The 21,817-nt window shown below is 43.8% G+C and overlaps 1 protein-coding gene across 2 annotated transcripts in view; it reads right to left on the bottom strand.

Annotated features, from left to right (window-relative positions):
• WWP2 (WW domain containing E3 ubiquitin protein ligase 2) overlaps window positions 1-21,817 on the bottom strand; it is a 115,633-nt gene that overhangs the window by 42,579 nt on the left and 51,237 nt on the right. For both annotated transcript variants that reach the window (XM_036441337.2, XM_036441338.2), the window contains exon 7: window positions 7,626-7,759. In XM_036441337.2, coding sequence (XP_036297230.1) covers window positions 7,626-7,759 — 134 coding nt within the window. The remainder of the gene's footprint in view (window positions 1-7,625; window positions 7,760-21,817) is intronic.

Below are 21,817 nucleotides of genomic sequence, written 5' to 3' on the forward strand. Positions count from 1 at the left end.
TGATTATTGCCTAATTTCATTAATTGGTTAGACTGCAAAACACTAATATGCAAATTCTACCATTTCTAGAAAGAGAAAATTTGCCTTACCAACTATTTGGCTTTCTTGAGGTTCAGATTGTAAAGAAAAAGCAGAAAAAATGCTTGAGTCTTTCCTTTTATTTAACCAGTTTTCAGAATAATGAATTGATTTCCTCACATCCTCCAAAAATGGAAGGGACATTTTGACTGCAAACACTGAGGGCAACACACTGTAGAGTATATGATTGTCTAGCCAGTAGGCTGTACAACCTGAAGCTAATACAAAAATAATATTCAATGTAAACTGTAATTGAAAAATAAAAGTGTTAAAAATAAATTTTGGGGAAAAAACAAAAAAAGGATTTTTTTGTTTGTTTGTTTAAAAAATCACTATGAATTCTTAGATTTAAACATTTAAAATACTTCAATCCATTGTAATTATTATTCTTACTGAAACTAAAATCTTTGGCTGTGGTTAGCAGAAGAGGGAACGGGCAAAACTCAAGTTGGCTTGGAGGTCTATAGAAAAACTTTTCAGGTAATTATTAAGTGGAAAAGTGCACACAGCATATATATTACTAAGGAATATATATGCACATGCTTGTATATTAAAAAAATATCTCGGTGAGAATCACAATAGTGACTGCTTCTGGAGAGGGAGTTAGAGGCTGGAGGACTAGAATTGGAAGGAGACTTTCTTTACACAGTTTAAGCTTTTATACTTTTAAAGTATCATAACCTATACATACTGCCTATTAAAATAACGATAATGAAACTACTGACCAGGAAAAGAACAAAGGCAGAGCCCCATGACAGCCCATGGGAAAGACCCTCCAATCATCACTGCGGTTCATGCGGCTGCAAACGTAGGTAAGTCTGCCTTTCACTCTCTGGAGTAGCTCATCTGTTTAAGAGTTTTGTGCTGCCCCTCAAGTTTAGATTAGAATATGAAAGTCGGATATTCTAGCAAAGACAAACTTTCTGTGTCCATGTTTATACACTTCTGCTCTTAAGACGTGAGAGCCTGAAAGAACCTCAGAGACAAATCTACCTCTTATAGTCAGAAAAAAACTCAAGTTCAGACAATTAAGTTAGTGGCCTGGAGTCACCTAACAAGCCATGATGTGGACTATCAAAGACACAGACTTACAATTTCACCAGGCCTTAGAGAATCACTGTATTTTACATTCTAGCTCTATTCAATATAGCCAATACTCCCTTAGTAATCCTAATTCCTGAGTGTATCCAATGTACGTTTCCCAAAAGACGGCACCCTTCTTGAGAATGGAGGAAAATTCATTTCCTTCGTTTTTCATGACTTCCAGTTTGTACTTCTTAAGTTCTTGCTTTCACATCTTTGCTCAGCTCAGCTTTCTTCCCCGAAGCCCCCCTTTCCAAACACCCCCCCACACACACACACACACCACATCAGCCCAAACTGATCCCCTTGGCAGGACCCACATCACCTGTGGTCTCAACTAAGCCACACAGTCCCTGTGACACCTGCTGTGTTGGTTGGCACTTGGTGATGGTATCTTTTCAGGTTCTTGTTCTGAAACAGATTATCAGGTAGATGCCGACTTTTCTGCTTCTTTACATTGCCCATGGTGCTTATCAAAGTGGCATTCAGTGGATAGTTGCTCAATAAGTACTCGTTCAATAAACCTAACCATCTAGCAAATGATATTTGAAATAAAACCATCTCACATTTGTGTAACATTGCCATTTATAAAGGAGGTTCTTTTTTAGTTTTAAAATTTCGAATAATCTGTAGATTTAGAGAAAAGCTACAAAGACAGTATGTCCTTCACCCAGTTTCCCTTAATTACTAACTTATTTAACCACAGCACATTTGTTAAAGTTAAAAAAAAAAAAATAATAACATCAGTCCATTACTATTCACTAAACTCCAGACTTTATTTGGATTTTGTCAGCCTTTCCACTAATGTCCTTTTATTATTCCAAGATCCAGTCCAGGATCCTGTGTTGCTTTTAGAAAGTTCACTCTCATTACCTCATTTGTCTTCCTAATGAAGACTCTGATATTGCCATTTTACTGAAGACAAAACTGAGGCTCGCAGAGGTACCGTTCAGAGTGGTACCGTGCAGTCAACAAATAGCTGAAGCAAAACTCAAACCCAGGAAAAACAATGGAAGAGGGTGAGGGAAGAGAAATGAAAGGACTTAGATGACTTTCCTATAGGAAGAAAAGCTGGGTACCGAGATGAGAGGGGAAATGGGATAAGCAGGTAAAACAGCAGTTAAAAGGCCTCTGGTTTGTGCAGTGCTGGGTATTTCACAAGGTTCCCTCTATGGTGTTAGTTAAACATTCTAAGTTCATGAATCAAATACTCATTCAGGGCTAAGACTCTATTATGCTAGTCCCAGTTAGTCCAAAGAGATCAGGAATTGGAAGTTCTTTTTTCTTAATCCTAGACACGCTGCCAACTCGCTGTGTGTTCCAAAATCTGTAGGTGCGTACGACGCAGCAGTCTTTCCGGCACCCCAACTTGGGCAAGAGGAAGGTGCTTGCCAACAAGGAAAGCTTTTTAAACTTAAGATCAGCTTGTAACATTTGCTCCACAATAAAGCAGTCAATATTTCTCACCTGTGAATACAAGAAATGCACCTCCAATACAACTCTGCTCTTCACAAGAGCAACCAAAACTAGAATCAATCAAAACAATTCGATGGAATAAAAACTTAAGAATGAAATACACCATTCCATGTTACCTAATGGAAACGTTTAATCCTTCCTGGCCAATATATAGATTCGTACCATTTCCATTTCTATTCCACCATGCTTCTAAGAATTCAAACTCTGAATTTGTTTTGAAAATGTATTCCTGTCAAAGAATATCATGGAGAAAAAATAATAAGGCAAAACCAGCTCTTCCAGACATTAGAAAAACATACAATAACATGTCAATAATCAAAATCACATGACACTGGCTCCACACTGGAAATAAAGTAAGTGGAATGTGTAAAGAGTCCAGAAATGAATTCTCACTGCATATAAGAATGTGGTAAGTGATAATGTACTTGGAAAAACCACAATGAGGAAAGAAAACCATTTAATTAATGTTTATAGGAAAATAGGCCACTGATATAGAGAAAAATTAATTTAACCTATCCTCATTATACTTATATATGTATAGATACAGATATACCACTATAAATTCCAGTGGGATAGTTCTTTTTTAACATAACATCATGAAAAAAGGGTAAAAAAGAATAAAGTATTTATTCCCTCAATAGACAAGAGAGAATCTTTTCACTTCTAAGGCAAAAAGTAAACTTGAAAATATTTTTTTTTAAAAAACACTTAGACATAATTATTTTTTAAATTGTTAATGTTTTCTACAAAAGCCACAAAAAAATGAGATAAAAGACAAAGCAATGAATGATTTAGGGGGAAACTTATCACCATAAGTATAACATAAAACTTGTACCTACATACTTTACACCCTTTAGGATGGCTATTGTAAAAAAAACGGAGGGGAAACAAATATTGGGGAGGTGGGATGTAAAATGGTACAGCTGCTCTGGAAAACAGTTTGAGGGCTCCTCAAAAAGTTAAACAAAGAATTACCATATGGCCCATCAACTCTCTTCATACGTGTGCAGCCAAAAGGACTGAGAGCCGGGCCTCCAACAGATTCTGTACACCCATGTCACAGCAATGCTGCTCACAACAGCCAACAGATGGACACCACCCAAATGTCCACCAACAGGTGAATGGATAAATAAAATGAAACCATTCTGATACATGCTACAACATGGATGAATTTTGAAAACATTATGCTAAGTGAAATACGCCATAGACAAAAGGACAAATCACTCCACTTATATTATGGGCACCGGAAATAAGCAAATTCATAGAGACGTAAAGTAGAATGGAGGTTGGCTGAGGATGCAGATGGGAGGAGAAGAGAATGTTATTGTTTAAAAGGGTACAGAGTTTCAATCTGGAATGACGAAAAAGTTCTGGAAATAAATAGTGATGTAGCTGCACAACAATGTGAATGAACTTAGTGCCACTGAGTTGTACACTCAAAAATAGTTTAAATGGTAAACTTTATGTTAAACATTTTATCACAATTTGTAAAAAGAAACTTGAACCAAGGATATATAAATAAACTTCCAAATCTCCAAAGGATAATCAAACACTATGAAAAAGTCACACAAATAGAAAAGAACCAGTCAAGCAACTGATAACAAGAAATGCAAGAAGGTTAAACAATGAGGGAGCACTTTAATACTTCTGAGCAAACAGCCGAAACCGCTTTGGCTCAGCGGTAGAGCGTCGGTCTGCGGACTGAAAGGTCCCAGGTTCGATTCCGGTCAAGGGCATGTACATTGGTTGCGGGCACATCCCCGGTAGAAAGTGTGCAGGAGGCAGCTGGTTGATGTTTCTCTCTCATCGACGTTTCTAGCTCTCTATCTCTCTCCCTTCCTCTCTGTAAAAAATCAATAAAATATATATTTTTTAAAAAATACTTCTGAGCAAACAGATAAACCAGCATTTACAAGATTGTAGGAAAAAATAAACCTCGCATACCACTCAAGGGAAATTTTACACTGCCCTGTGATATATGATTGCTTCAAACCTTTCGGAAGGCAATTTGATAATATGCATTCATCTCATTTAAAAAATTCATATCCTTTGATTCAAGAACTTCATTCTAGAAGAAACAAAGCTGTGTGCAAAGATGACTACATCAGGATTTGGTTTTACAATGGGGAAATACACTAGGATTGAGGAGTGGTTAAAGGACTAGGGTTTATTAACTGTGAAATAGGATGAGGCCACTAAAAAGGGGTAAACAAAAAGACCACAAATACATAGAAGCATATATTGGGGGGGAAAAAAGGAGGGGGGATGAAAGTAAATCTAGCCATGCTGCATAACTATAGCCATATGAAATTATTCACGAAGATAAAAACTAATGTTGATTGACAGCTTATTGCATCCCAGGCGCCATACCAGACACTCTACATATATTATATAATTTGTTTCTATAACAACTCTATGAGATATATGTATCTCATCCTGATTTTATTAATGAAAAAACTAAGGCCCTGAAAGTCCCTGGGCTCTATACAGATACCTCACGTGAGGGATCAGAATCTGAGCGCAGCCCGTGTGAACCCCACACCTATGTGCGTAGAAATCACACTGAAGAGAGGAGTGAGAGATGTCTTTTTTTTTTTTTTTTTAGATAAGGTTTTCAATAAAAGAAGAAAAAAAATAAATCACTTCACAGGAGTCTCAATGAAGTGCTATACATTAGTCTATTTCTCAATTCCATCACTTCTAAAACTTAGGAATATTATATATTTATACAGACAGGCTGCCAGTCACTTGCATTTTATTTTTTTTTTAAATGGTTACTTCACAGTTGTGACAACACAAAAATACCACCTGGAACTCAGCTCCTTTTTTTGCCCCAAAATGTCCTTTTCATGCATAACGGCAGGGCCCAGCCAGAAGGGCTCGCCGAATAAACCTCAGATGTCTGTGGAAACATTTCCTGGCGGCACGGCTCCCGACCACCACCCCTTTGGAACCGCTCCTCTCGGTTCTAAGAGCAACGTGTTGATGGATGGAGCATTCATATCCTCAAAAACCCTTCTGCTCCTGTGCTGCCAAGCAGGGGCCTTCTGCCTGCTCCCCCGAGGAAAGGTGAGGTCTTTCTGTACCCCTTGGACACACATTAAAGAGCCTGCAGAGTCAAGGCTGGCTGGGAGGCAAAGGTGAGCTGTCATCACAGCAGAGAGGAGAGAGGCGATGAGGCAGAAGCCAAGCCCTCCCTATTTAAACGGGCAGAAATCCCTTAAAGGCTGTAACTGTCCTCCGCAGAGGGTTCTGGGAACGGTTTGGGAATTCAGATGCGGCGCCACGAAACATTTCCAGGGGGTTACGGATATTGGGCTTTCTGGGGACGCCGCTGGCACCTGCCTCGTCTGCTGAAACATAATATCCCTGGAGATAAGGGCAATATGCAAAGGCACCTAAAAGTAAATGTCAGGGAAATACAGCCCTGTTTAAACATCAAGACTGACTCAAGACTATCCCCACATAAAGCCGATGCAGCAAGCGTTTTCGTAGGAGAAGCAGAGGTGGCTAAGGAAAACCAGGGTCCCCCCGAAGAACAAAGTGGTTGGAATCATGGCCAACGCCTCCAGGAATCAACGGGTTCCAAGGAGCCAGTTTCCCCGGCCCACTCCCACCGGCGACTCGTTTTTCTAAGGGAAGCATGCATGCTGGTGCTCACAGAGACGTACACAATTTTCTGCAACACGGCCCACGGCCACTGCCCCGCCATCCCCTTCACACAGATGGGAACATCCACACTATGACTGAATGGTTCCAGGACTCGGACACGGGGTTGGCACGGGAGTGCCAGGCGGGCTGAGCCAACGCCTCCAGCTCATCCTTGTCCTCCTGGCTCAGCGCAAGCTAGTTAACTCAATTCCTTCAGGCAGGTCCCCAACCCCAGGGGGAAAGTCAGGCCCCCACACATGCAGTGAGCTGTGCAGGCCATGGCAGACAACCGTACAACTGAGCACCATGAGCCATGGTTGGGGGGGGGGGGGTACTGCAGCCAGAGAACTGAGTCATGAAAAAGTAACCCAAGTCGATGTCTCCTACTCAAGCCTGTCACTCAAAGGGCCATGACAACGCTCATGCGCCGGACCTCCTGTCTGTCCTTCATGTCATCACAAGCACCTAACAGATTACTGCAGGTGACACTTACCAATTTAAACACCTACAGTTTATCAAAGCAACAGCCACATGTCCCTCCCCAACTGCCCCAAGTTAAGACAAATGACCAAGGGACCAGCAGTCATTAAAATTCTGACAATTTTCAAGACGCTTAGAAAAAAACAAGTGTTGTAATTTTTTTTTCTTTTCCTTTTCTCATTTGAATCCAACACTGATGAGGCAGAAGGAAAGCATGGCAGAAAGTGAACTGTTCTGAAATAGGCCCTTCCCTTCCCTTCCCACCGACAAGGAAGCAGAGCCAAGTGCAGAGATGGTCTATGTGGATGTGGAAGGACTGTCTATTCTCCGGTGGCACAAACTCTCACTGAAACAGCCACAGAATGCCTCCCCATCTGCTCTCTCCCCCCACCCCAGTAGCACTGTGGCTTTGGCCCTTGTTGGCCTCCCAACCGTCAACAGTGCTGCCATTTTCTCTAACTCAGCTCCGAGCAACAATACTGTTTCCTTTCTCTCTAAGTCTGATCATTTCCTTAAATTAAGGACAGGAAAAAAAAATGTGTCATGTAGAAGTAAGATATCCTCTCCCAATGAAATCCAATGTTGGTAAAAAATGAATACAAAAAATCAGTATTTTTTATTTCTGTGAAAAGAAATATTTTAGAAGAGTCCTATGGAGACTAACCTTACCTATACAGAATCTTCCAGAGATGAAGAAAGACAGGTCAATGGGAAGACTGATGGATTCAAATTTATCTTGGTATTGGAGTCTTCTCTCACCCACCCCACATTGTGACATAGACAGACTCCCGACTCCATGTGAGAACAGGTGAGAGCCACTGAATCAGTCCGGGGTGGCATTCTGGGCTGTCACTCACCTGTGCCATTGGCCAAGCCACTGTGGCTTGGGTTCTTGACGGGCTGAACTTGACGGTGCCGGTTGTTAGTACTAGGACTTCGCTCGTCGGTTGCTGTGGTTGTTCTGGCTGAACCACTTGAATGTCTGTGCGTCCTGGGGATTCAAAGTAGAAAGCAGACAGAGGTAAGTTACTTGGGGGGAAAAAAAAAGAAGGTATCCCACCTAAGTCACTGTATTCCCTCTCTCACTATTTATTGGAAGTAAGACCTTCAATAGCCCCTGCAGTCTTTGACTCAACAGATGCTGGCTTCAAACAGAGAGACCCAGGTAAGCTTCCTTCTTGGTAAAAGCCCAGAGGCAACTTTGGGTAAACTTTTCCACTTGGAAGTAAACAAATCCAGAGTGAATTGCTCCCACATCTGAAATAACTGGCAAAATATCCGGTGACCATCACATTATTTTCATTGGGCTCCAATGTAAGAAATAAACAAGAAATCACTAGACCGCTGGACAGGGTACCGATGACACATTTCTCCTGTTAGGCAGAGCCCAAAAACGTATCCAAATCCGTTTTCTCTTTAGTTAAAAAGACGCTTCCTTTCGGAACAGAAGTCAAGGAACATTAGACATCTTAGCCAGTGCATATGTTGACATGTTTTATCTAGAAAACAAGACTCCACAGTCCATCCAAGTAAAAGATACAACGCAGAAAGGGATCCGCATCCCAAGGAAAATGGGCGATCTAACAACTGAGAACCTGTCTAACATCGTCAGAGGACACATGGCGGCAGGCAGTATGTGTTCTCACGTGCCTGTCGTAGCCGGACTTCATTCGCTCAGTGAAAATGTCTAAGTCTCCTTGCCCTTCAGTTCAGCAGTTTTATCAAAGGAGATTATCCTATTACTTGGTCATTATATAATACTTTACAACAGTGAGATGACTTAAATAGTATCCAGTGAGGAAAAGACCACCCTCTCCGGGCAGAGGAACAACAGTCCAGAGAACAATCTAGCCCACGTGACCGGGGGCAGAGAGGACACCATCAACAGTAAAAGTACTAACGACGACTACGGAAGTATATGTATTGTGCATTGAGCTGCAACATTATATTCCAGGTACCTGTGGGGTGCTGCACACTTTACAAACATGATCTCATTGAACATGGCAACCCTAGAAGTAGCTGACTATTATAATGCCCATTTTGCAGGTAAGAAAACGGACACATTAAAGTCCAGCAGAAAGTCAGCGACTGAGAAAACACTCCTATTCAGGTACTTGAAGGTCGACAGCCTTCAAGCTGCTGCCTGAGGTGAGAGGACTTTAGCTGAATCCCTCCCTGGGGGTTCTATCACTCGTCACTAAGCCGATGGTGAGGTGAAGGGCCCTCACAGAAAGCTCCCCACACAGGGAGGTGCCTTGCCCACCGGAACACCTCTGCTGGTCAGACTCCAGCCCCGGGGGGTGGGACACTCCTGCAGCACAGCTAACTAGGGGGTTCCTAGGAGAATAAGAAGGGTCTCCCCTGACTACCTTCTGTAGCACAAGAGACAAATCTCTCCAACAAGATGGACATAAGCCAATGTGTCAACTGATTATCTTTGGGTGTTGAAGATATGGATGCCTTTCGCCCTTCCTTTTGTGTTTTTCTAAAAATTTCTAGCTTTCTTCATGGAACTTATTGTATCCTTTTGAACAAGGAAGAAAACACAATTTTTAAAAAAGGGAAAAAAAGGAAGGTTTTTCTTGGGCCCACACAACCGAGGAAAACACCCAGAAGCCTAGCCAGCCCTGGAGTCCTCCTTACCTAAATACTGCGTGGCGGTTAAAAACGGGTAGAGGGGGCACAACTGAGCTATGGAAATACAGATTTCATTTGGACTCGCTTTTTCCGTCTTAGTTTTCCCTGAGCTAATTGCATAAATCAAAGGCTGTCAACCACACCTCAGTCAAGAAAAATATTTCAAAGTCCCCACTTCATGGGAAGAAATGTTGGGGTTGAGCATTTTACCACAACTCCTCATCGAAAGCAGAACGGGTGCAGACAAGTTCCAACGGGAAATGCAGGCTTTAGTCACTGGAGAATGTGTGTCTATGTGTTGAGAACTTCAGAGAGATAAAGTTGGTTAACGGAAGGTTTATTTCAGCCAAGAATCCCCTTAAAAGGACAAAAAAGCCTCTCCGATTTGGTCCTCCGAGCCCACAGCGGAGGGCTGTGTCCCTCAAGGAGCAGCCTGCCGTGTGGGCAGCATGGAAAATGCAACATCAGTCCCATCACACACACACACATGCACGGGGGCTCTGACAAGCCCATGATTACGACCAGTTGCCAGGCCCCTTGTCCCTGGGCCGAGCATCTGGGCATGACAACAGGGTGGGTTCCATTACTCTCCTGGCTCCTCCCTCCCTTCCCCGAAAGGGCATGCGGTCAGAATGAAGAGAGAATACTTTCAGAAATGTTTAACCACTAATGATAGCAGCTTACCCTGAATGACAGGCTGGAGCAGAGCCGGGATTAGCCCATAAACCAGGGGCAGCTGGGACCACTTTGCATGAACTGCCGCCTCCCTGCCAGTGGCCCAGTGCCATCCCTGCTCCCCTCACCAAACATATACCTGCGCACGCGCACACACACACACACACACACACACACACACACACACTTCCTTTGCCCTAAATCTGGAGCTTCCACTTTTTCCTCTTGAAACTACCTTTAAAATGAGACTCTCAGAAGGAAGAGTAGGCCTCAATGTTTGAGGAAAATCTTCTCTTCAGTAGGTCCCTCTCTTGGAGGTCTCGCTCAGCCCTTAAACGTGGGGACTGGGTCATGATGAAAAGCTGGCCCAGATGCTGAAACCGCACACCACAAGCCAAAATAGCATCAGGACAAAAGCGGGGCGATGGGGTGGGGATGAGCTGGGCTCCACCACAGACAGCCTGGCTTCAGCTCTGCCGGTGACTTCAACCTTGGCCTGATCTCCCCTGTTTGGGGGGCTGGGGAGGGAAGGAGAAGGCGGGGGGGGGGGGGGGGAGGAGAAGAAGAGTTATGCTACCTTAGGGCAGACAGGAGAAGGTGGAACAGCGAAACCCCACAAATGGTTTCAGACATTTCAAAACCTGGTTACAGACAATCGGCTCTCTTTGCAGCATGCCCTTCTCAATGCTGCCGTATCTTTCCTTAAGTTCCTCCCCCAGAAACTGAGGCCTCCCTCAGGACCGCCAATCAAGGCCAAGGTCCTAGGAGCCTCTCTCCAAGCTCCTAAAAGTGGATCCGATGCAGGTAAGGTCCCCAGGACTGGGCTCTGGACTGTCCCTTGACATGCAAGCTTTGGCATTCACAGGGTTGGCTCCTAGTCCTCAGCTGACCCTGACAGCAACAGCCCTGGGTACCTGGGACCTCTTGTGTTGTCCTTCAGAAAGGCCTCTGAATTCCATTCCATCACTATTTTCTGAGCACGAGGCCCTAAATCTAGGTCTAGCAACAAAACAGAAACAGTCCCTGACCTCAGGAGCTTACATCTTAGTGGAAATGCAGTGATTTATAATTTTGCCCAGACACAAATTTGTATCACACACCCTTCTCTGCTGATGTGTGGGAGGGAGCCACCTGCTAGCCAGTGAGCCTGGATGACAGCCTGGCATTGTCATCCCTGGGCAGCCTGGCTGACCACTGGCACATATGCAATACTTTATGAGGAGTAATTCAACAAATTTTGAGTAATTCAAAATTTTCTTCGTTTATTTTTTAAAAAGGAAGCCAGCCCTACCATAGGTAAAGTGAAGACGAAGAGCCCAAAAAAGTGAGGGCTTACAAGCCAATCACAACATTTTTGGCTACGTTAAAAAGTGAAATTCAAAATTTGGTGGTGACTCTAGAAACACTTAATAAATGTAAGGATTCTTCAGAGACTGGGGACACATCTCTCCCAAATGTCAAGAATTCATGGTCGGCCCTAGCTGGTTTGGCTCAGTGGATAGAGCGTCAGCCTACAGACTGAAGGGTCTCAGGTTCTCCCAAGGGCACATCCCCAGTAGGGAGCATGCAGGAGGCAGCTGAGCAATGATTCTCTCTCATCATTTATGTTTCTCTCCCTCTCCCTTCCTCTCTGAAGTCAATAAAAAATCAAATAAAAATCCACTGTGGAAAAAAAAAAAAAGAAGAATCCATGGTTGACCAGACACCCAGGGATAAGCACATTTTTCTATCTTGGGAAATGAGGCCCAGGACAGGAAAGAGAGTTTCTTTGACCTCAATTCAGCCATGTTAGTCTTCGAGCTCAGCAAAAGAGAAGTTTCAGGGTATAACAAATAACAGTGTGTTTTCCTCCACTTAAAAAAAAAAATAAAAATGTATATGTTAAAATTGCCTAATAAAACTCTTCTCACATTCCAAAGCAGGGGTACTTGCCTGAATGCTGGATGACTAGACCCAAGAGGGTGGCTCCCATCCTCCACTGAGGCCTCGTAACGGGGCACTGTCTTTTAATAGCAGCATGGAAACAAAACGGAGTGAGGTTGGGCGAGTTTCCAGCAAGACAGAACCAGTAGAAAACAGGTACTTAAAATAGAAGCATGGTGAAGAAATGGGAAGTGGTGATGAGAAAAGAAACGGTTTCCACCATTCAGAGAGGCATCAATAAGCAAACCTGCCGAAACCGGTTTGGCTCAGTGGATAGAGCATCGGCCTGCAGACTGAAGGGTCCCGGGTTCGATTCCGGTTAAGGGCATGTACCTTGGTTGCGGGTATATCCCCAGTGGGGGATGTACAAGAGGCAGCTGATTGATGACTCTCTCTCATCGATGTTTCTAACTCTCTATCTCTCTCCCTTCCCCTCTATAAAAAAATCAATAAAATATATATATTTTAAAATAAATAAATAAGCAAACCTACTCCCACCTACACCCTCTCAGTTCTGACTTCTCATTCAAATGTGGATTAGAAGAAGAAGGAGAAGGAGAAGGAAAAGGAGGAGGAGGAAGAAGAGGAGGAGGAGGAGAAATAGGGAGGGGGTATAAAAAGGAGAGATGAAAAGGGAAAGGCGCAATTTTGAGTTAAAATGGGACCATTCTAGTTATTCCAAGGGTAATTTTACGGCTCCGTTCCACACCCTACCTCTAGCTGCCAGCCTCAGAAATGACAGGAAAGGTAAAAATAAAACTGCTGCCAAGTCCGTTCTCCATTACAGAAAGACAAATGATTGACTTTTGCCCAACCTGGAGTACAGAGCAATCTTCTCAAAGGTGGCAGCTTTATGGGGCTAAAATTTTTATCTTAAGAAAGAATACAAAATAAAATGGCACTCACCTAGCATGATCTCACTCATTAGATCCAGAGTCACAGAAGCATTGAACAGACTGTCAAAACTCAGAAGGAAGGCAAGGGAGGGTAGGAGGGAGGGAGAAGAGATCAAGAAGGACTTATATGCATGCATAGAAACAAAATCAATGGACACAGAAAGTAGGGGGATTGAAAGCATGAGCTGGGGGTGGGAGTGGCTAGGGAGAGGTCAATTGGGGCGGGGGTGGGGAGAAGACATATGTAATACTTTAAACCAGTGTTTTTCAACCTTTTTTGGGCAAAGGCACACTTGTTTCATGAAAAAAATCACGAGGCACACCACCATTAGAAATGTTAAAAAATTTAACTCTGTGCCTATATTGACTATATATAAAGTAATTCTCTTGAATAGGAATCAAATAAACACAAAGAAAGTATTTTATAATTACTTTATTATGAAATATTAAGTAAACAAAATAGTGAAAAATTATAAAATTCTTGTCTTGTCTTGTCTGCACCTACGGCACACCAGGCAACTAGTGTGCTGCGGAACAGCGGTTGAAAAACGCTGCTTTAAACAATAAAGAATTTAATTTTTTTTTTTATTACATTCATCTAATCTAAAATTCCAGGCTGCATGCTGGGCTTAACTGTAAAGAATGCTCAAATTTTGTTTTGGAATCTAGAATTAAAGTTACTTTTACTATTTACATTCAGTATGGTATTATATACTAGTAAGTATCTAGTCTATGAAAAATTAAACTTGAGCACAAAATAAAAATAAATTAAAAGTTACATTAATAAACGGAAGGGCAGCCCTAGTGAAAATGATGAAAAGCCACACACTTGCTTACGTTACGCTTATAGGGCAGAGTTGACTTCAAGAAAGGGAGATCATCCAGGCAACACTCATCTAATTGGCATGATCTCTTAAAGGCAGAGGGCCGTCTCTGGCAGGTGGCAGGTGTGTATGGCAGAAGAGAAAATCAGACAAATTTGAAGTGTGAGGGAGATCTGACACTCTCTCGCTGGCTTGAAGATTGGGGGGTACACATGAAATAAAATGTGGGTGCCCTTAAGGAGCTGAGAGAGGCCCTGAATGACAGCCAGTAGGACATGGGACCTCAGTCCTACAACCACAAGTAACTGAATTCAGCCAATGACCTATATGAGCGTTGAAGCAAATTCTTCCCTAGAGTTTCCAGATAAGCATGCAGCCCTGCCATCACCTTGATTTTGTTTGGCCTTGTAAGACCCTGAGTAGACAATCCAGCCGGCCATACAGTGCCAGACATCTGGCCTACAGAACTATGAGCTAATAAATGGTGTTGTTTTAAGCCCTAAGTTTGTGATGGTTTGTTACACAACAATAGAAAACTAATATATCTTTTCAATACAAATAAATGTCAATTTCCACAGAAGATATTGACTCTCAAGTATACATTAGGTAATAGCCTCAGCCTAAATTCTTGCTGATCGCCCTACCTCGCTCTAGTTAAAGGCCTTACTAATATACAGTTATGGCATTGCCCTAGATCACATGTGTCAAACACAAGGCCCTCGGGCCAAATCCGTCCCGCCAGGCCTTGCAATGTGGCCGGCACCGCGCTGTCATCACTGCACTCCGCTGCGTTTCCATCACAATGACAGTTTATGACTGTTCAGTAAACCATTCGGCCCGCGATTTAGGCTGGATTTTAGATTTTGGCCTCTTCTCTGATTGAGTTCGACAACCCTACCCTAGATGATCGGTGCTCATTTTACAGGGACATTTCTGTGATCCAAATGCCCTTTATGAGATACATTTTTAAGATTCAACAATCAGTTGGGAATTGGAACAACTAACCATGAGTGAGATATCACAGTTCTTAGAGGGTAACATTCTTTTCTAGTAGAGTTCATGTACATAAACTTTACAATTCTTTTTCCGAACAAGATGTAGTAACGTGGCAACTTATCTCTAATTCCAACGCATACCTTAAAAGTTGCACAGATTGGAATAGAATCTATATAATAAAAGCCTAAGTGATCATTACGGCAGATCGACCGGTCACTATCATGCACACTGACCACCAGGGCAGAAGGTCAACGCAGGAGTTGCCCCCTGGTGGTCAGTGCACTCCCAGAGGGGGAGCCGCCTCTTAGCCAGAAGCCAAGCTCATGGCTGAAGAACACACCAGTGGTGGTGGGAGCAGCGAGCCTAGTGGTAAGGAGTGAGCAGATGGGTGGTAAGGAGCGAGGAATCCTGGATTTCGAGAGGGATGTCTGACTGCGAGAGGGCGCATGCTGAGCTGAGGGACATCCCCCCACCCCCACCCCGCTCCCAAGTTTTGCGCACTGGGCCTCTAGTAGTCTATGAAAAGAGTGCCATATGGAAATACCAATCATGAAGGGAAAAAAACAGATGAAACAGGAGACACTGAGCAGGCAGTGGAAACCCACCATGTTCTTGGCAGTTAGGCTAAGCCTTGGAAAGCACAAGGCAGTCCTGATAGAAAGACTTCCTACATCCTGTGCCCCTGAAACCATCGCTTCTCAAGAGCTGGGGTGCCAAGGAATGTAAACCAGTAGCAAGACCCACCCTGAAGTTCTGGCTAACCAGGAGCAGAAACACAAGACTCTTTCACCTCAACAAATATTTATTGAACTGCTGCTACGTGCAGCAAGGAACTAATTTGGCCCTACTGGGGATACAAAGATGAATAAGGCAAGGCACCTTTGACATAATGTTTGAGGATTCCGCACCACTACTTCTGTACCCTTGCAAAAAAAAAAAAAAAAAAAAAAAAAAAAGTAAATGGAAAAAAGAAAGAAGTTACTCCTCAATTCATTATTCTTTTCTAAATGTACACAAAATGGTATAATTTAATCTAAAATAAAGCTTTTTTAAAGGCAAAAATTTTAAGGTAAAATTAAAAACACACACAACTAAAGAACAAAACCAACATGGTCCTAATCTCCCCTTCTCCTTTGCAAAATAACAATTATTCACGTTATATCCTACTCTAGGTTTTTACTAGTATCATTTAACATTTTTGTCATTTTGTTTTTTTAAAAATTGTACCAACAAAGACCATACTGTAAGCTCGCTAAGTAAACCTAGCACAGAGACATGCTATAAAATTCAGAGGAAAGCCAAACAGAAAACCTTCAGACAAGGATTTTCTTGTAGACAATTCGTGTTCTCTTTACATCATTAGATGCAGAATTTTACACTCCATTATCAAATAATTAGCGAGCCAAAGAAACTTTCACGTCATCAAGACAGAGAGAAGGCAGGCCAAACACAGACTTAATGTGAAAAGTTAGTCTAGAGATGTGAAACAAAGAACACAAGGCAAGAGCATGAAAACAACTCTAAAAATGTAAAAAAATCACAAGAAACAATGGAAAAATATTGTCAGGTGAGGATTAACAAAACAACCACCAAATAAAAGCAAGAATCACAAGAAACATAAATGGGCTAATAGTGACAGTGTAAAGATAGAAGTTATCATATTGGTTCCTTAAAAATCCAGTTAAGTCCAGCCGGCTCAGTGGCTGAGCATTGACCTATGAACCAGGAGGTTGCGATTGGATTCCCGGTCAAGGCACATGCCAGGGTTGCGGGTTGATCCCCAGTGTGGGGCATGCAGGAGGCAGCCAATCAATGACTTTCTCTCATTGATGTTTCTATCTGCTGCTGTGGCTGCGGGGGCCGAGCCAATTGCACGAATTCCGTGCATCGGGTCTCTGGTAATGTATAATGTGTATTTCAATTAGTGAAAACTTAGTTAATTAGCATATAAAGGAATATATAACTAATCTCCACGGTTACTTTTCAATTCCTGCTCTGAGAATGCAGTAGGGCTCTTGTCTGTAGACTCAATCCTATTCCATAGAAACCAACTGCTCGGAAGAGAGTGCCGTTAGCTCCTTGGGAGCTGGGACTGTGTCTTAGCTATCACTGAATGAACAAGTGATTTACGCTTTTTCCTTTCCTCATTCCCTTCCCCGGCAATCGTAGAGGCTGTAAGAGCCAATTTAGGTAAAAGCTGCTGAGTGGAAGGCCTAATGGAAACTGTAAAAGGTGTTCGATTGAGCTTCCTGCTGACATCTCCAAATAACTGCACTTCCAAATCAAGTAGCCTTGAGTCATCTTAACTGAAGGGGTCATTGGTGACCAACCGTCGCTGAGAGAATGGCCCGGTGTCCGGAGGCTCGGCTCCCTTCCCTCCTTCACGGTTAGCTGTGCTTCCCTATAGCCCTTGGCCTCCCAGGACTCCCAGCAGAATCACGCCTGCCTGCGTTTATTTTTCTTTCCTTTCTGGGCCAGGCTGTCTGCAGACACGGCTGAGGAGCTATTTAGAGCTCACCAGAGACCTTGGGGTTCTATAAGACTCCGAGATTACACCTCTTTTAAATCTTCAGAAGTCACCAATGCCAAGGAAAGTGAGTCGATAGATGTGATATGTTTTCATCAAAGCAAGACAAAGAGGAAAAGGGGGGTGGGAGTGGCATGAAAACTCCTAAGAAGTTTGAAACTTTTACATGTAAAGAAATCACTGGTTTGGGTTGGGGCGAGCTTGTTAAAACATAGATTCTGATCAACACTGGCCAACACTCACAGCTGATGATGGACATAGACAAATGGAAGGCCTCTGTTCCTTCACCAAACACACATGCACACGCATTCATGCACATTCGCATATACCGTACTCTTATGCAAAATAACTGAAATGCATACAAGAAAATTAGCCATAAAGTTCCTACCCACAGCTTCTTCACCAAGAAGCTCAACTCATCCCTAAGGTACTGCACGAACCACCGGCAACGGACAACAAACTCTCTGCAAACTCCTGCCCCACTCTCTCCTGTCTCCCTCTCTCCATTAGTTTCTTCTCACTTTCGTAGTCTTCAGACCTATGAATGAAAAACTGAGTGAGCCTAAAAGCAAATTCAATGCATTCTTCCACTTTTTTATACCATGTCCCTGTATGATGTTGGAAAATCGATAGGGATTCTAGACTGAGGAGCTAGTTATTCAAGCCGCGAGGAATCTTAAGGCTGAGCTTAGAGGAGCCGCATCATTAGGAGACAAACCTATGGCTTCCGTCCGTTAGTCGATTTCACCTTCACTCCCTGATTTCACATAATAACTGGGGAGAAGGGAAATAGACAGGTGGCGAAGAATCAGCAAATGACAGAGGGACTCTGATATCCTGGCTTTCCACTCCTCAGACTGGAATTTCACAATCATTTCTAACCTAAAAGGAACTCTGAACCCAGCTGCCGGCACCAGCATGGATCCCCGCTGCTGGGTTCTTTTTACCGCCATGTACACCCTACCGCCAGCTTCTCTAGTTCCTGAGTTAGCTGCCTCCACAAGTCCCTACCAACGGACAATGGACAACCACCTGTCTGCAAACCCCCAGCCCGTTCTCTCCCCAGTTTTTCCCTCTCGCTCATTTCTCCTCTCTGAGCTCCCCCGGCACTCACACTTTTATGTGCCTGTCTCACATACAACTTGCGTGTCACGAAGACAGTGGAAAGCACTCCAGGCAAGGCCTGAGCAACGTGTGCACCATACCAGGCACACATTATTAGACCTTCAAAACCTGGATTGACTTAGGCATGGTTCCCAAAGCCAGCCCTCATTCCCACAAAATAAAATAAGTGCTGGGGGATCATTAAAGGGTGTGGCAGGTACTCCCCGTGCCAGCTAGCACACACGCTCCCAGGAGGCTCCATGGCAGCACACTCCGCTGCTGGGACAGGAACACGGGCTGAGGACACAGGGCAGGATGGCACACCAGCAGACAGAATCCTCGGCATGCCACGTCAGCGCCCCACTCCGATCAACCAAACCGTGTTAGGCCAGCCCTCCCAGACCACCAAGATTAGTGCTGTTCTGACACATTATCTGGCAGTGACCAGCTTTCCTCTGGAACCCATTCCCCCAGCTCCCAAACGAAAGTCTCAGGCCTGAGGTTTCTAGGTGACAGGAATCCAGGCCGATGTGGAGCACCGACTCAGAATCATCAGCTACACTGCTACCCACAGAAAGGGGGCAAAACAGAAACAAATGGTCATTACTGAGCCAGCAGAAACCCTAGGTTCTGAAATCTGTCTGCCTCGATAGCAAACAATTTCTCCATCATAGTTCAGTTCTCTGAGGTGGGTATGGAACCCTTTTTAATTTTTTTGCTGTGAAATATACCATGTAAACAAAAGAATACATTAAATATACATCTGTTTAAAGGAACACAATAAGATGAACCCACCACCCAGGCTAAGAATTGACATTCCCAGTATCTCTAAGTTTCTGTGGGTTTTTTCCTCATTATACCCATCCCCACCTCCCCAATGATGACCATTCTTCTGAATTCAAAGTTCATTATTCCCTTCAATTTTTTATGGTTTTATTACTTAGGAAGGTATTCATTAAAAAATATGTGATTCAACTTTATATTTTCTAACTTTATATAAATTACATCATCCTGTATATTTGTTTTCTATGACCTGCTACTCTTGTTCAATGTTATGTTTCTGAGATTCTACCATGATGATGCAACAGTCTTGCACCCATTTTTACTATGGGACAGTACTTCATTATAGGACTATATACAGCAGTTTATGATGTTAACTCATTCTTTAATCAGACAGACCCATAGACTATGTACTAATGCGGTCTGTCTGCAAATAAATCTATGCCCTGTGAATTTTTGGTTTAACCACGCTGGCTTCCATGCGGCAGACCAGATGATAAAATAACTGGAACTGTTTTTACTCAATTATTCTTTTTGTTGTTGCTAATCCTCAACCGAGCATATTTTTTCCATTGAGTGGAAGGGAGGAAGAGTGAGAGAAACATCGATGTGAGGACACAAGCGATTGGTTGCCTCTCGCACGTGCCCCAACCAGGGCCAGGGCTGGAGCTTGCAACTGAAGCACCTGCCTTTGACAGGAATCCTGGGACCTTGTAGTCCATGGGCCTATGCTCTAACCACTGAGTAAAGCTGGCTAGGGCTCATTCTATTATTCTTAAAGACTGAGCAAGATCTCACTGAGAGATGGAGCTCTGAGGCATTGGTCGGCAAGCAAAGGTGCCTTTGCTAGATGAACTTGGGTACACGAACCCCTAATGTAAATCCCTTACTCGGTTCCAGTTCCATGGCTTAATAAGGCAGGGGGGGAGAGGAGAGGAAAACACTGCTTTGACATTGCAATCTTCACCTTCACGGCACATCAGAGCACCTTTGATCATGGTGAATAGCACCCAAGTCCAAGAAAAACCTACCCTTCAGACAGCGAAAGCCAAATATTTAGTCTGGGAGGCAGCAGACAGAAGCCCATCATTCTCTCTGCCCTGGCAAACCAAAGACAGCAGAGGATTGCCCTTGAACCCCGAAGGTTTGACTCATCACCCTCTTCACTGATGTGAATGCATCAGCAATGCTTCACTTCCCGGGTTGTGGGGAGGGCAAGAGGGGTGCAATAGTCTCCAGAGAAACCCCCACCACTGTCACTGCACTCCAGTGTGCAAGGCGCTCAGACTGACCCACCTCATCTCAGTTCATTCCTGCAATAACCCCATGAGGCAGGTAACAGCCCCCTTTTACACCTGAAAAAACTGATGCACAAAGAGTTTTAGTGACCGGCCAATAGCCCACAGCAAGTTGTACTGGGAGGACTCCCATCAAGTCACCTTCCCTGCTATCTACAGCCTGTGTGTGCACACCGACCAGCAGCAATGGGGAGAGGGGTTCTTAGGGACACAGAAGATACTGCCCACGGGTGATATTTTCAAAAGCGTTTGCTGCTGAATGGGGAGCAGGTTCCATGTGAACACAGATAGGTGGCTGAGGCTGCAGTGGCCAGGCAGACGGAGGGGACTCCCATGCAGCTTATGACAGCTGGAAGGCGCTAGGCCCACCAGTAATGAACTAGCATTGACTGTCTATCACCTGTCATTGCAAAGATGCATCTGGCTGGCTGTTGAAGTCTGCCTGCTGTTTTAACAGTCACCAGTCCTCCACACAAACAACAACAAAGAAGGATTAGCGGGAGATAGCGTATGAATTTAAGGGTCCCACAACTGGAGACCTTCAGAGAGCAATACATAGGGCAAGAACTTAAGTGCAAACTTGTTAAGAGTTGGACTCTGGACAAAACCAGTTTGGCTCAGTGGATAGAGCGTCGGTCTGTGGACTGAAAGGTCCAAGGTTCAATTCCGGTCAAGGGCATGTACATTGGTTGTGGGCACATCCCCAGTAGGGGGTGTGCAGGAGGCAGCTGGTCGATGTTTCTCTCTCATCGACGTTTCTAGCTCTCTATCCCTCTCCTCTCCCTTCCCCTCTGTGGAAAATCAATAAAATTTATATATTTTAAAAAAAAAAAAGAGAGAGAGAGAGAGAGAGAAAGCTGGACTCTGCCTTCCGGCTCCAAATAAGCGTATCAGTTGTTTGACACAAAATGTCCAAGTCAGCTGAAAGGCCAGAGTGGAGGTGACCAGTGCCAAAGCTAAGAAGCCATCACTGTGAGAGGGTGAAATGCTGAGGGGTTCTCTTGGCCAACACTCGGCACCGACTCCTCTGTTTTCTCTAGTTCTGGGTGCCCATCACTCCTTGGTGGACACAGCTGTGCCAGTTACACTGTTGGTCCTTAACGCTGTGAGACTTGACTGCTTATCCAACCTGTAGGTCACCTAGTGAGTCAGAGAGAGGCAACTGGTCGTTAGAGCGTGGGGGATGCCACTGCAGACGCTTGGAGAAAAGCAGACGGGGAAACAATACCCTGGCTTCTAATGACACTACAGACAGAAGCCCCAGACACCCAACCCTCTCTTGCTCCCGACACCTGCCACGCACTGAAACCTCACAAATGCTCAAAACAACCAAGTCCACAGCGGCTGGTGGCTGTCCTCGGAGGAATCTTTCCAGATGCTGTGGGTACC

The sequence above is a fragment of the Pipistrellus kuhlii genome, unplaced genomic scaffold, assembly GCF_014108245.1.
Source record: "Pipistrellus kuhlii isolate mPipKuh1 unplaced genomic scaffold, mPipKuh1.p scaffold_m20_p_17, whole genome shotgun sequence".
In the NCBI taxonomy this organism is placed as follows: domain Eukaryota; kingdom Metazoa; phylum Chordata; class Mammalia; order Chiroptera; family Vespertilionidae; genus Pipistrellus; species Pipistrellus kuhlii.